Consider the following 15,467-nt stretch of genomic DNA (forward strand, 5'->3'; position numbering starts at 1 on the left):
TGTTTTGGTTTCATAAATTTTAAGATGGCTCTGCACACGAAAACTCCCCATTGCTCTGAGTTTAAAGATAATTATTAACTCTATAAAATCCAAATTATTTGATGCTAATTAAGTTGTGTTGAAGAGGGCTTTCTACGAGTTTACTTTTTTAAGGGCCAAAAGTACGGACCATTCTCTCAGGAGGGAAACTGCTCTAATTCTATCTCGTCTATATTAATCACAAAATATACAGGTTTTGATAGGCGGTCAGTGTCCTAGTTCCCTGGAGGGTTTCCAAGAGAGCTTTGGGAGTGGCCAACACGGAATCATCCCACACAAAGCTAATACAGTTAGGACTTAAGATCTGGAATGTTGGCTACACCCATCCAGATCCTGTTTCCCAACAAGCAGATGGTACTACTACATGCTAAACCACTCCTGGCAGCACAAATGGAATGGAACAGGGAAATGGGATGGGGGGAGGGGTTGGAATGGAACAGGGAAATGGAATGGGGGCGGGGGTGCAGGGCAAGGGGCAGACTGGTGTAAGATTATCAACAAGGACCCACTGAGAAATGGCAGATTGGGAATCCAGAATTTCAAGGAGAAAAGACCAGGAGATTTCAAGCCGATCCAATTGACAAGCAATTTACATTGTTATTAGCGGAACTGTTTACTCTGAAAACACACCTGGTTCCACTCTTCTTGTCTCAGCCTGGGCTAATAAATTCTGACACTTAACAAAAGATGTAAGTGATGCTTACACTCTTCTGTTCCAGCTCAGCACCACCTGAGACAACTAACACATGGCAAATTAGAAATCCAAATTCCCAAAAGACACTAGCTTTCTTATTTAAAATCCAGATCAGGCAAACAAACAGAAATACCTTAATTATTTGTAACTGAACTCCTTCATCGGTCTGAGGGCCCTGAAAGCAGTTGCAAATGGTTTCAACAATCCTGTCGATAAGCCGCTTCCCTGGGGCTCCACTGTCGGGGGCGTTGCCGGTGATGTGCCCATATGCGATGAGTTTCTAAATACAGAAAGAACAGACATGAAAAGTTTCTGCCCGACAAGGACTGAGGCTGCCCATGGCAGCAAAAGAAGTGCTTAGCCTCTGGTTCCCACAGATCTCTCTGTTCTCCCGGGGCACGGCGGACACAGCCACCCTCTGGGCACAGTGTTCACCCTGTCTCCTCTGGCAGGAGAGCCTCAGGATGGTGAAACGGTGTCCAGTGGAACAGAGTGTAGAACAATCGCCAATACACAACCACTAGTGCGAAGGACTGAGGGACTAAAATCTGTACGGAATAGAGACAGGAAGTCATCAGTGCGAGACGGGCAGTGATTACTCACGAGCCCACTTTCTTTCTGAAGTGATAAAGATGGTCTAGAATTTGATCGTGGTGATCGTTGTACACCTGTCAACGTACAAAAATCACTGAATTGTACACTTTCAATGGGTGACTTGTGTGCATATAAATTGTATCACGAGCTGTTAAAAATCCGTATGTATAGATTTTTCTTTTTAAAAGGAAAGATACATAGGAAACAACAGATCATGTGTCTTGCTTGAGGGGGAACTCAATTCTGCACCTATGTATTAGACGTGTGTTAACCCCGTGGCTGAAGAGGTGAGGGGTCACTTGGGCCATGCCCTCTGGGTCAGGCGACAGACTGGGTTGGAGAGGGGCTGCCTTTCAAAGGCCTGTGCCACCTCACTCATGACCTGGATTGCACCACAGAGAATCTGAAAGCTGGAAAGGAACCCAAAGGTCAGGGGCAGGAGGATTTCCAAGCCTGTGTGAGACTCACAATCACCTGAGGGAGCCCATTACACATACAGATTCTCGGACCTCACCCTGGACCTGCGGAATCATAACTTCTGGGGTAGAGCCTGGGAATTGGTGTTTTTCTCCAAGCTGTCCAGGTTATTTTGAAGGCTGCCCAGATAAAAGAATCACTCATCTGACACAACCCCTCTAGGATATGTGACTTCTAAGGCATTCTCTGCTTCTACTGACTCAAAGACTCCTTAAAATGCTGTTCTATTTTTTACCCTTTTTGGTTCCTGACTGGTCACATCCTTGCCTCTACACACACAAAATGACACAAGGTCCTAAGATTATCTACGGTGCTAGGAAAACCTGCCACTCTGCAGAGGCCGGACTCCGTTTCTCACTGGCTTCCCCCCTCACTGACTGTGGAAGCATCGCCATTCAGTAAGCAGAAAAAAACAAGAGACAGTGGCTCAGAGGAGAACATGATACCGCCAGATCGTATGACTGACTGAGCAGAAGAGGCCTGCACAGCCTCTGTTCGTCAAGTCCAACCCCAGAGGTCACCACACAGGGGCAGGGGGTGGGGGCGGGAGTGGGGAAGTTGCGGGGGAGGGGAGGCGTGCTAAAATGTGTTTCTGAAAAACAGGTCAAGATGCCCTTTACCTCACCCCCCCTTCCCCCACTGCTGATGCACATGCAGGCTTCGGAAGAGGGCAGCACGGGCTGCCTGGTAAGTGACCTCCGGTTCTTGACGGTGCTTATGCTTTACTCCTAGTGGATGCATAAGCCCATGTGGAGCACTGGGTTATGAGTGCGATGGTTATAAACTCCTCAAATGTGATGTTAACAAGTAGGCCCCACAGAACTGATGCTGCAAAGCAGGACTGAGGTGAAGGAACCACTGGATATTTAATTCAAATACGAAAAGGACTAGAAGTAGTCTCTCTACAGACTCCTGTGAGGGCACATTCCCCTTCAAACTGAACAGGGTTTTTTTTGTTTTTTTTTTTTAATTTTTTTTTTTTTAACGTTTATTTATTTTTGAGACAGAGAGAGACAGAGCATGAACGGGGGAGGGTCAGAGAGAGAGGGAGACACAGAATCTGAAACAGGGTCCAGGCTCCGAGCTGTCAGCACAGAGCCCGACACGGGGCTTGAACTCACGGACTGCGAGATCATGACCTGAGCCGAAGTCGGACGCTTAACCGACTGAGCCACCCAGGTGCCCCTGAACAGGGTTTTAAAGCACGACATTATTCCCTTGTCTGTGCAGTGACACAGGGCCAGAAGAAAGAGTTCCCGTGACCTTCCTGTTCTGCCTTCTCACTCCTTGTGCCAGATATTGTTCTGGGCACTGGAGGTACAACAGGGAGTAAGATGGTCCTTCTTCTCAAAGAGTTTATATTCTCCCGGGTGGGGGCAGACCAAAGCCAAAAGTCCTGGCTGCGATCTCCAGGGCCCTGTCTGATTTGTAGACACTTTAAAAAGAGCAAGTTGCAGTGATCATGCATAAGACTATCTCATTTTTGGAAAATACAAACTGTGAGTGTGTGTGTGTGTGTGTGTGTGTGTGTGTGTGTGTGTGTATACGCGTGCGTAAATTTTTGTCAATGCACAGAAAAAAACCTGGAAACATAGCAGAGGTCCAGCAGCACGAGCGTGCTTGGCAAGCTCACTTGAGGAAAGCGCTTTGCACGGTGAGTGGGGTGGAAAGTTACTGGCAGGTTTAAGCAAAGGATTAACATGATGTGATACATTTCTAAAGACTCCCCCCGCCTCCCCCCCTGCCCAGTTCCTGCATGGAGGACAGACTGGAGGACAACAGGAGGAGAAGCAGGGGACTAGTGAGGAGGCTACCGAAGCTGTCCAGGAGGGAGAAGCTGGTGGCTTGGACTCTGGGAGGGTGACAGAGATGGAGGGTAGAAATTCCTGCTTTATTCCTTGTCAATGCAATGAGATGAGAAGAGGGAAGAGGAGGGAGGCCTCTGGGCAGCTGGCTCGCTCACCCCTGTGTCTAAGGAGGCTGCCTGCACAGGGATGTTCACTGTCACCCTATTTATCCATGCCCCTCAACAGAACAAGAGATAAATAAAATGGTGGTATCACATATCATACGTCAGTCAAATGCCCTGTATCTGCAGGTAGCAATACAGCCAAATCTTAAAAACACTACTGAATGTAAAAAGCTGCAGAACACCTGAAACTAATATTATAGGTCAACTTCAATAACAAACATTTTTTAAAAATTATTTTAAAGAAAAGTATTAAATACTTTTGATAAAGAGGAGTGTAGACATGGAAGAGGCTGTGTGGGAGAAACATGACTGATTTGTGTTTGGGAAACACTGAGTAGTTATATTTGGTCCCCATCATCACCTACGGAGGCAGATGACACCACTGTTATTCTGTGTCTGAGGATCCCGGACCCTGGAAAGGTTAAAGAACTTGTCTCAGATGCTAAGCCATCTGTAAGCCAAGTCTGTGCTCTCAGTCTTATCTGCCTTCTTTATGGACAAAAAGTTGTCATACAAAGTTGGGGTCGTACGAAGTTATTGAGAGTTGAGTTTTTCAGTCCATGAGAATGACAACTTCATGTGGTTCAACCTAAAACAGTATTAAAATGAGAAAATGGGGCACCTGGGTGGCTCAGTCGGTTAAGCGTCCAACTTTGCCTCAGGTCATGATCTCACGGCTTGTGAGTTCGAGCCCCGCATCAGGCTCAGTGCTGGCAGCTCAGAGCCTGGAGCCTGCTTTGGATTCTGTGTCTCCCTCTCTCTGCCCCCCCCCCCTCTCAAAAATAAATAAACATTAAAAAAATTTTTTTAAATATTAAAATGAGAAAGAAATTCCATGTATCCAACTAACATTTTAAAGATGCAAATAAATTAGGGAAATTTGTCAAATTCATAAGATAAAATTCTACCACCCACAGGTAAGGAAAAAAACAATGAAAAAGACGAGAGGAAAAAAAGTATTATGACCTACACAGGCAACTGGGTTTGGGGTTAGCAGTCTAAGGGATTTCAGTCTTACCTTTTTTTTTTTTTAAAGTGTTTATTTATTTATTTTTCAGAGAGACAGAGTTCGAGAGGGGGAGGGGTACAGAGAGAGGGAGACACAGAATCCAAAGCAGGCTCCAGGCTCTGAGCTGTCAGCATGGACCCCGATGGGGGGCTTGAACTCACAAACCGTGAGATCATTACCTGAATTGAAGTTGGACACTTAACTGACTGAGCCACCCATGCACCCCCAGTCTTATCCTTAAAGTTCTAAAAAAAATATTTAACAGAGAATGTAATCATGTACAACTTTGATAATTATGAATGCATTTTATTTTTAAATTTTTAAAAATATTTATTTATTTTTGAGAGAGAGAGAGAGAGAACGAATGTGGGGGGAAGGGGCAGAGACAGAGAGGGAGACACAGAATCTGAAGCAGGCTCCAAGCTCTGAGCTGTTAGCACAGAGCCCGATGGAGGACTCAAACTCACGAACTGTGGGATCATGACCGGAGCTGAAGTTGGGTGCTTAACGACTGAGCCACCCAGGAGCCCCAATTACAAATGGATTTTAAGATATGCATTAAAAATCCAAAGTTTTCTAGAAATAAGAACTAAAAGATAATGTTTGTGGTATGAACAAGACAGCTGAGACCAGTGGTTCCCTGCAGCCTTCACTAGGACATAGAAAGAACTCTATTCATATTTTTCTTATCTTATCCTTTTAAAAGTTCTATTTTTGTTTTATAATATAAATAATTTAATAAGAGTAGTACATGTACATAATCTTACCACTGAAGATATATGAACGTATTAAAAGGTTATTCTCAAAAAAATTTGGTTATTGACATATGTCCAGGGTACCCTGGAGATCACTGAGTTAGGCAAGACAGACCCTAATGCTCCTCCCCTGGCATGGGGGAGGAGACGCCCATGGGTCCTCCCATGGGGGAGGACAGACCAGGTGCAGAAAGGAAGGAATAAAGAGGATCTTTACCTTTGGTAGAAGTGAGCACCAGGAGAACTCTGTAGGCTTCTCCCCGTGGGGAGAGGGAACTCTAAGCTAACTGTGCTCAGGACAAACCAAACCCAGAAGCATCTTTGCTACCCCATCACCTCTCCAAGCTCAAAGAAGGATGCCTTTATTTATTTATTTATTTATTTATTTATTTATTTAACGTTTATTTATTTTTGAGACAGAGCATGAATGCAGGAGGGTCAGAGAGAGGGAGCCACAGAATCTGAAACAGGCTCTAGGCTCTGCACTGTCAGCACAGAGCCCGACGCGGGGCTCGAACTCACGGACGTGAGATCATGACCTGGGCCAAAGTCGGACGCTTAACCAACTAAACCACCCAGGTGCCCCATGCCTTTATTTATTTTTAAAAATTTTAATGTTTATTTAATTTTGAGAAAGAGAGAGAGAAAGAAAACGCGCAGGTGTGGGGGAGGGGCAGAGAGAGAGGGAGACACAGAATCTGAAGCAGGCTCCAGGCTGTCAGCACAGAGACCAATGGGGCTCGAACCAACGAACTGCAAGATCATGACCTGAGCCAAAGTCGGCTGCTTAACCAACTGAGCCACCCAGGCACCCCTAAGAAGGATGCCTTTAAATGCCCAGAGCAGAATGTGGATATGTCTGCAGCAGTCTTCAATTCTGCCTAAACCAACTTTTACCCCTGGACACTGACCTTCCATTTCCAAGTCGGAAGTTACCTCTCCCACACTGGGAAAAGCCAGTCAAACAGGCTTTGCAAGGGCAACCTCCAAGAGGAAATGCATTTCATTTAGTATTCCAGAGGGCACTGGGTCACTTTCTAATGTCATAAAAAGGACAACATATTTTGCATTTTGTATACAAACCAAAGAGATTCAAGTGTACCTATTAAATCACAGAGAACTTTCATTCTGCGGGGTGGGGGGGGAGTAGAAGAAGAGCTAACCATATGTCATAGGTCTCAAGACACTCTTAAATCTACAACTCGAGCCAGGACTGTGGCCTAAAGTAGAGCAGGATGTCAGTGTTTCCGTTCCAGAGTTCTACAAACAGACTATTTCTAGGAAAATATAGAACATAAATCATAAACAGCATATTTTTAATCAAAGACGCCAAACCACAGGGTAATAGTTAAAAGAGGGGTGGTCAGCAACCTTTTTCTGTAAAGAACCAAATTTCTAGGCTTTGCAAGTCATGTGATCTGTTCCAACAACTCAACTCAGCCGTAGTAGTGGGCAAGCAGCCAGAGGTAATACATTAACAACGGGTACAGTTGCTGCTGTGGACTAAATGTTTGTGATCCCCTGTTCCTATGTTGAAGCCCTACCCCCAGTGAGATGGTATCAGGAAGAAGAGCCTCTGGGAGGTGATTAGGTTTAGGTAAGATCAGGAAGGTGGGGTCCTTCGTGGGATTAGTGCCCTATAAGAAGAGACCAGAGATCTAATGTGCTCTCTCTGTCTTGTGAGAACTCGGCTGTCTACAAACCAGGAAGAGGGCTCTTACCAGGAACTGAATCAGCTGGCACCCTGATCTTGCACTGCCCAGCCTCCAGAACTGAGGGAAGTAAGTGCCTCCAGCTTAAGCCACCCAGTCCGTGGTGTTCTGTTAGAGCAGCCTGAGTGGATTCAGGCAGCCGTGTTCCAATAAAATTTTATTTACAAAAGCAGGTAGCAGGCCAGATTTAGCTCACAGTTGCAGCTTAAGGACCCCTGGTTAAGAATTCAGACAGGGTGGGGAGAGTCCTAGATGCCCACTCAATCCCACCACTTTCTGGGCACAGGAGCTCGGTAGAGTGGTCACTTTATTCTTTAAGCCTCCGTTTCCTCCATTCTGAAATGAGGATGAGAGTTAAGTGACCAGAGGGGTGCTGGGAAGATCAGACACGATGCTGTGGACAGAGTTGATGCAGCACTCTGCACAAGGCCCAGAACTGGCTGAGACCTCAACACGCGTTAGACACCATTCTTTACACATCAGTCATGTTAACTCTCAGCACCAGCTTCAGAACTAAACCGTAACGTGAGAAGGAAACAACTAAAGTTAAACTTATGCCAAATTTCCTCAGAAAATTTCACGGCCACAAATATTTCAGGATAGAAGCAGGACTTGGGTCTGCCATTTAAGAATTCTGGGCTCACAGTATGTTTCACATAGGACAATCTGTACAGAATCTGGTTGAACGAGAAAAATGGCTTTTCATTTGGAAGAACTGCTTCCATGAAGAAACTGTCACCAACTTTCAAGCACAGACATATCAAAGAAGCGAGACTGATAGAGTAAATATTAGACCACCGATGCCAAAAACGTGGCATGCCCACTGCCACTTGGCAGTCCTGTGCCACAGCAGACAGAACCAATTGGTCACAGTCCTTTCTCAAGAAACCCAGATGAAGCTTCAGATAGCTTTTCAACACAGCTTCTGGGCAATTACAGAACCTGTTCACTATCCCTGCTCTAGAAAGTCCTGGTAGACTGTGGGCTTCTGACCATCATTTTTTAATTTATCAAGCTTTTTTCATTGATGCTGGTTGCTTGCTGGGGTTAAGAATCAAAGTGAGGTAACCACAAACCTCAAGAGTAGATCTTAAGAAAAAATACAAGAATGCTGGACCAGGAAGAATTAAGAAACCGTAGTTGTAGTCCTGTTTCTTTCACGCTACGTATTATCGGACAAGTTACCTTAACTTCTCTGTTCCTGCTTCTTCATTAAGCAAAGGTAATTTATAACAAGGTCACTGTGGCTCTAATACAGTCGATCCTCATCATTCCCAGATCCTGTGTTTGCAAATGTACCCACTCACTAAAATTTATTTGTAAGCCCCAAATCAATACTTGTGGTACTTTTATAGTCATCTGCGGACACACGCAAAGCGAGGAGAAAATTGAATCACCCGATGCGCACATTCCCAGCCGAGGTCAAACACAGAGACACTCTGTCTTCTCGTTTCAGCTCTTTTACTATAAACAGGGTCATTTTCTGTGGCCTATTTCATGCCATGTTTTTTACATTTCGGTTCATTTTGTTGCTTTTTTTTGACATTAAAAATTTTTTTTTAACGTTTATTCATTTTTTTTTGATAGAGACAGAGCATGAGTGGGGGAGGGGCAGAGAGAGAGGGAGACACAGAATCCGAAGCAGGCTCCAGGCTCTGAGCCGACAGCACAGAGCCCGAGGCAGGGCTCGAACTCACAGACCGAGAGATCATGACCTAAGCTGAAGTCAGACGCTTAACCGACTGAGCCACCCAGGTGTCCCGATTTTTTTGACGTTTAAGATGGCCCCCAAGGGGCACCTGGGTGGCTCAGTCAGTTGAGTGACCAACTTCGGCTCAGGTCATGATCTCACAGCTCGTGAGTTCGAGCCCCGCGTCGGGCTCTGTGCTGACAGCTCAGAGCCTGGAGCCTGCTTCGGATTCTGTGTCTCCCTCTCTCTCTGCCCCTCCCCCACTCATGCTCTGTCTCTCTCTGCCTCTGAAATAAATAAACCTAAAAAATAAAAAAAATAAATAAATTAAAAAAAAAAAAAGATGGCTCCAAACACATTGCTGAAGTGCCGTCTATCGTTCCTAAGAGCGAGAACGCAATGATGTGCCTTACGGAGAAATTACACGTTGAGATAAGCTTTGTTCAGGCGTGTGTTATAGTGCTTTGACCGTGAGTTTGATGATAATGAATCAGTAACATCTATTAAATAAGGTGTCTTTAAACAGAAACACACCAAGAACAAACTTATGTACTGATTTATGTATTAGTCAGTTGATGAACATGTTGAGGCCAGAGGCTCACAGTAACCTTACTCTGTATTTCCTGTGGGAACCATGGTTCAGCATTTGCTTATTCAGGATTCACAGGGACTTTATGGAATATTACCACAAATGATGAATATTGCTTATATTTCTCTACTGGATATTATGAATTTTAATGCCATCAAGAAAGAGGTGGCGTAAAAATACCACGTGCCCATGTATACCAACTCTTCCAACGAATCCTAAAGGTTTCAGTTAGAAAACCGCACATAAGAGAGTACAACACAACATTTCTAGGGAATCACATTCTTCTTTAGCTGAGGTCAGATTAGACCTCTTACTTTTCCCTCCCTCATGAGACCTCCATGAAGAATACACTGGATGGCTCCTTTCCTCACTGCCCCTGTGAAAGGACCCCCCTGTGGCTTGGAGACAACCCTCCTGACACCATCAAGTTTAAACGTGGTACCTGCAAGCAGTCGAGGGATGTGCTGACCACCCGGGGGGACTTGGACTGGCAAGCTAGCTCAAACGGAAGGAAATACTTGTCGGCTTCGATGAAGTTTGCCTTCGGGGGTGCAGCAGCGCCACGCCTAGGGAAGAAGCAGGAGAGGGCGGAGAGGGGAAATGGAAAAAAGTCTGCTTTTCTACACCTCACTCTAACTGCCCATCCCACTTGTAATCGCTTGACTGGAAGTGCCTGCAAACTGCCTCTGCGGGGCCAGACAACTGAAAACCGAAACACATGCATTAGGACAAAAGACCATAGGGCCACATGCAGAGAGCAAGGTCCCTGACTGGTAGGCTATGTCGACAGCGTCCTGGACTGAATCCCGGCATCAGCTACGTCATCAGCTACGGGGCTGTAGTTTTGAAACGAGACGAACTGGCTTCTTGACCATGGAGACGAGGCACAGCCACTTCCGGGACAAGCTGTCCTCCTGCCTAAAGAAGCCGGACACAGAGGGCAAGCAAGGGCTTTGCCTCGTCTGTCAAGAAAAGGGACAGCAGCATCAACCTGATCTTCCTTACCCTTTCCTGCAAATATGCAGTTACCGAGTCGGTAACCTGCTAACCTAGCATCTGTTCAAACACACACAGAGTCGGGCCCTGTGCCCGACACTGTGCTAGGAGAGCATGCGCTGTCCATAATACAATATGAGAAAACACGCACAGAGAGGGGTTCCCGTGGCCACTACCTACTCCCTTAATACTGTATTTCAGCCAGGAGAAGAGCTTACCTCTGCTTTTCTATTTCTGCTTTAATTTCATCTGTGGGGAAAAAAGAAGGGCACGTTAAGAGAATGCAATAATTATGTAAAAGAAAACTTTACTGAAAGATTTGGAAAATATTAAAAAGAATGTTTATCAGAATTTTAAGAATGAAATGCTGATATGAAGTAATAAAAAGTGATTACGGTAACAATAACAATAGCTAACACGTGCACAGCAGCTATGTTGTGTTAGGCATTGCTCTAAGTACTTTACATACTTTTAATTCACTTAACCCTCAAAACAACCCTATAAGGCAGGTAGTATTTATCTCCATCTTATATACAGCAGGCCTTCTCAACCAAGACACTACTGACATCTGGGAGTAGCTAATCCATTATGGGGCTGTCCTACGCACTGCAGAACGTTCGGGAGTATCCCTGGCTTCTACCAGTGGGATACCAGTAGCAGCCCTCTGCGGTCTGCAACACCAAAAATGTCTCCAGACGTTGCCAACTGTCCCCTGGGGCAAAACTGCCCCAGGTGAGAATCACTGATTTAGATGAGAAACCAAGGCACAGAAAGGTTAGGTAACTTGCCCCCTGTTAGATATCAGGAACTGGGGAACTAGAATTGGAATCCAAGCATTCCGGCCCATAGTGCAATGTTCTAGCTATTTCCCTGTTGTGCAAAATGCATGTTAAGGATAGCTACCACAATAATATGGTAATACTATCAACATTTCAACTGTGCAAAAATATGTATAGGAGATTGGCAACAAATATAACAGAAAGCTGTGTTAGTAGAATGACTATTTTTTATTTTTTTCACATTTTCTATAAGCATATATACTTTGTTATTTTTACATAGAAGTTTTTTTTTTTATTGTGGCAAACACAAATAAAACTTACCATCTTACCCATTTTAAAATACACAGTTCAGTGTATTAAGTACACTCATATTGTTGTGCCAAGATATATAAAAATTTTTATGAATTTATAAAAAATCTTTACCATGGAGGTTATACAACCTCACAGTTAGGGTTTCAGAAATAAAGCGTCATTATTCACAAATCACAATCTCGGATAGTCTTATTTCCAGGAGAACAAGGTTTTGTGCCCTTGAGGCAACAGAACACCCCATCTAAATATGGAGAGAATTCTCCCCCATTCTCTTGGTCAAAAGTATTCCTGCACATTAGGCTTCACAGGCTCAACATATTATCAAACCAGGCCACTGAAGTAAGCCTGCTGTGTACTCAGATAATCTCCAAGAGCAGTCTTCTTTATCCAATCTGTTGAGAACCAGTGGTCTGGATACAGCATTAGTTATCCCAGCAACACAGCTCTGGAAATTACAGATTCCCTTTTCTTGGAAAACTATTATCCTAGACTGAACTAGGAAGTGAAAACTCAACAACCAGATTCACTAGAGGTGGCAATTTCTAACCCTGAAGGCAATCTTCCAGTGTCTTCTTACTGCACACATCAGACAACGGGGGAGAAACACCCAGATGATCGTTAGCAAGCATTTTGCTCATGGACCATCGGGGCTGTGACACACAGGGTCTGTTACAGAGAGCTCTGTGGCATTCCCTTTGGGGACAAGAATCCACTAAGGACGTAGCTGTGGCTTCCTCTAGTGGAGGCCTCCCGGCTGTGGGAGTGGCTCAGGAGACCCATCCAGCCCAGGACACTGGTAGCCAAGCTTTCAGCTGGCAGAAATCTGTACCCGTAACGTCAAGGCTTTCTTGGTCCTTGGTGTCACCGTGTGACATGCCAGAGGCACACCGCTCCTCAAACTCAAACGTAAGGTCTCCTTCTGTTCGCGGTTACCTTGTTAGCGTCTAGATGTTAAATATATCTGAAGCAATTAAGCCTTCACTAGAGTCTGGGCTGGCCTCTGAGCTCCAAAATAATCTGTTTTGGAATATCACCGGTGCCAACTCACTCACTAATGGATGAGGCAATCACCAGGAATGCCAGCTACTCAGTCACTGAGGCATCAAGGGTAATAAACTCAAGTGCAACACTCAAAGGCCTACGGAGGCCAGGCAGTGGACATCAAGGAGAGGCACGGGTGGGCTTAAGACATCAGGGGAAGGGGGGACCCCTCCACATCCCACAGGGCCTCAGTCCCGGCGGAGCCCAGAGGTGCCAGCTGTTTTGATTTTTCCAGAGGTCAAAATCCGGATTTTAAGTGAAAGTTTGACTGTAATCCAAAGCAACCTCAATTATTTTTAAAAGTATTATGCTCAAAAAAAAACTAGTTTGCAACCTTTGCTTTACCGATCAGGAAAAATCGAGGAAAATGTACTTCACTGGCTGCAGAGAAGTTAGCAACTGCTGGGGACAAAAGTGGCTTTTAAGGACTATGGCCAGCACTATGAAGACAAAACATCCAAGTTTTACACCAGCTAAAATGCTTCTCAGCCAAAAGGCATGTAAGGAGCCTGAGGACCAGGGTTCAAGGCCCAACTCCATTAAATTTTACAGATGAAAACACAAGACTCAGAGACATTACAGTCTAGTAAGCGGTAGGGCTGGAACTTGAACCCAGAAAATTAAGGCCCTTGTTCATAACCCTTGGGTACGAGGGTGACTCCCAAATAAGCACCCAGAATTTCCCGGTAAGCTATAAATGCAGAATATAAGTGTTGGCTTTGCTATCACTAACACAGACTGTGATTACTGCGACCGTAGTTCGAAGCACAAGTGTTTGGACCGCTCTGAGCCCCATCCGGCCTCGGGAGGCTGAACCCCGGCTCTGGACTCTCTCGATCTCCTTTCCTGGCCTGCTGTGGCAGAGCCACCAAGATGGTATGCCCTGGTTTTCCAAAAGAACTGAACCAGTACCCAACCAGTACCCTGGTTTTCCAAAAGAACTGAACACAGGCCAGAGTGACCTGTGGCAGTGAGTGAAGAGCACAGCCCTCCACAGTGAGCAGGACAGAGGACACTACTGGTGACAGCTATTGCCAAAGGCCAAGACACCAAGGTCACAAATCGTATGTTTGCAGATTTTCTTCAGTTTCTCACTTTATGCTTAAGTATTCCCACAAGAATCAGGAATTGTTGCACTCTCTACACCATTCTTAAAGAAGAAAAATTATGAAAAAAAACCTCTTCATTGGGCACAGCTGGGGTCCCGATGATGCTGGAAAGCCCCTGGGGCGGGGAGGCAGCCTGAGCTGACCTACCTATGTTCTGACAGATCAATCTGGCGGCTGTTTTGAGTATAAAGAGGAGGGTGGCCAGGACAGAAGCAGGGACTCCAATCAAGGGGCTACTGTTACTAATCCAGGCGAGCAGTAACAGGGGCCTGGACCAGGATGGAGTCCATGGGGGAAGGTGAAGTATCAGAACCACAGGAACGCGCCACTTCTGTAGGCTGGGAACGGCCGAATAGTAGCAGTTTCATATGGCCTGCCCTAACAGTTGGCTTCTGGATATATCTGGATAATAGGGTATGTTCTTCCCATTAAACAGAGGCAGAAAAAGAAACAGGGGAAAGGTGTGTGGCAGGGGGCCTCACAGATTGCTTGGCACGGCCTGGTGTGGTGGAAGACAGGAAATTCGTTTGAGATTCAGCAAGAACTGGGTTCAAGTCCTCGCATGGACATCTATTAGCTGAACGAGGCCAGCTGGGTTAGTAGGCCTTTCTGACTCTTGATTGCCAACTTTAAAAAATGGGGATGATGAAAAGCAGCCCCCTCTGCCCCACAGACTGTAACCAGGCCTTTGGGTGCAGGTGATTCTCTTGACAAGCCCATGAGAGAGGTATTGTCAGATTAATGGCTAAGGCAGGGTCCGGCCTACAGCAGGTGGTCAACCAAGTGACAGTTCTCTTGCTTTTTTCTTAAAAGAGGAGTCAGAAATCGCGCAAAACCTCTAGTGCTATCAGTGGAACCAAGCAGAGACAAGAGAAAAAAGAAAATGAGGGGCAGGTGCCGATTCGGTCCTCACCAACACCCAGGAAGCCAAGAGCACTCTTATCCTGTAACTGTTACACAGGTGAGGAATCTGGGCACACGGCCGAAGTCACCTGTCCACCATCACAGCCACCAAGTGCTACTGCATCATACCCAGGCTGTCTGCTCCAGAGCCAATACTCCAGAAGCCCTCAATGATGAGACAGAGGAGGAGGAAGAGGAGCATATGGTAGGACACACCTGCTCTGGTTTATTGCTCCACATTTTAACAGGCGTTCCCAGCAGCCAACCGGACAATTAGCAGCCATAAATGAACAGGCTGGAGAGGAGGAAGACCTGAGTGGGGTGGGGCAGCTTCAGCTGAAAAGCCACACTCTTCCTAGGAAATCCTTTCTGGGCATGGCTGCCATCTACCAACCCCTAGGGTGAGGACCCCCCCCCCCCATTCATCAGTGACTTTGGCACAAGCCTCTACTCCACTCCCAGGCTGAGTCCAAAAACAACCCACATCAACCTCAATGATCCCATCACTGGTCAACTCACCCAGAGACCCCAAAAGTCCCTGCAAATCTTCAACTCTCCCCACACATCTGACCTGCCACACACACCCCTGCCTCCTATGCAAACCAAGGCTGCCCCCAACTCGTGCAACTTCTCCTCCAAGGCCCTCTTCCCCCACTACAAGCCAGCCTGGTGAGGCTGGTCACACTCTGAATCTTGTCCCTATATGGAATGGTGGACTTCCAGCTCCTTCCTGACCCATGCCCTCAGTCTTCTTTCCTTCCAGCTGACCAGCAGGGCCCTTCTTTGGCCTGTCAGA

The 15,467-nt window shown here is 45.9% G+C and overlaps 1 protein-coding gene across 1 annotated transcript in view; it reads right to left on the minus strand.

Moving 5' to 3' along the window:
- Positions 1-15,467, minus strand: part of ARFGEF2 (ADP ribosylation factor guanine nucleotide exchange factor 2) — a 103,592-nt gene that overhangs the window by 78,768 nt on the left and 9,357 nt on the right. The window contains exons 2-4 of the mRNA XM_030309451.1: positions 10,746-10,776; positions 9,974-10,097; positions 867-1,013 (exon numbers count right to left, since the gene is read on the minus strand). Coding sequence (XP_030165311.1) covers positions 867-1,013; positions 9,974-10,097; positions 10,746-10,776 — 302 coding nt within the window. The remainder of the gene's footprint in view (positions 1-866; positions 1,014-9,973; positions 10,098-10,745; positions 10,777-15,467) is intronic.

This window comes from Lynx canadensis, chromosome A3 (genome assembly GCF_007474595.2).
Source record: "Lynx canadensis isolate LIC74 chromosome A3, mLynCan4.pri.v2, whole genome shotgun sequence".
NCBI classification, from domain to species: Eukaryota; Metazoa; Chordata; class Mammalia; order Carnivora; family Felidae; genus Lynx; species Lynx canadensis.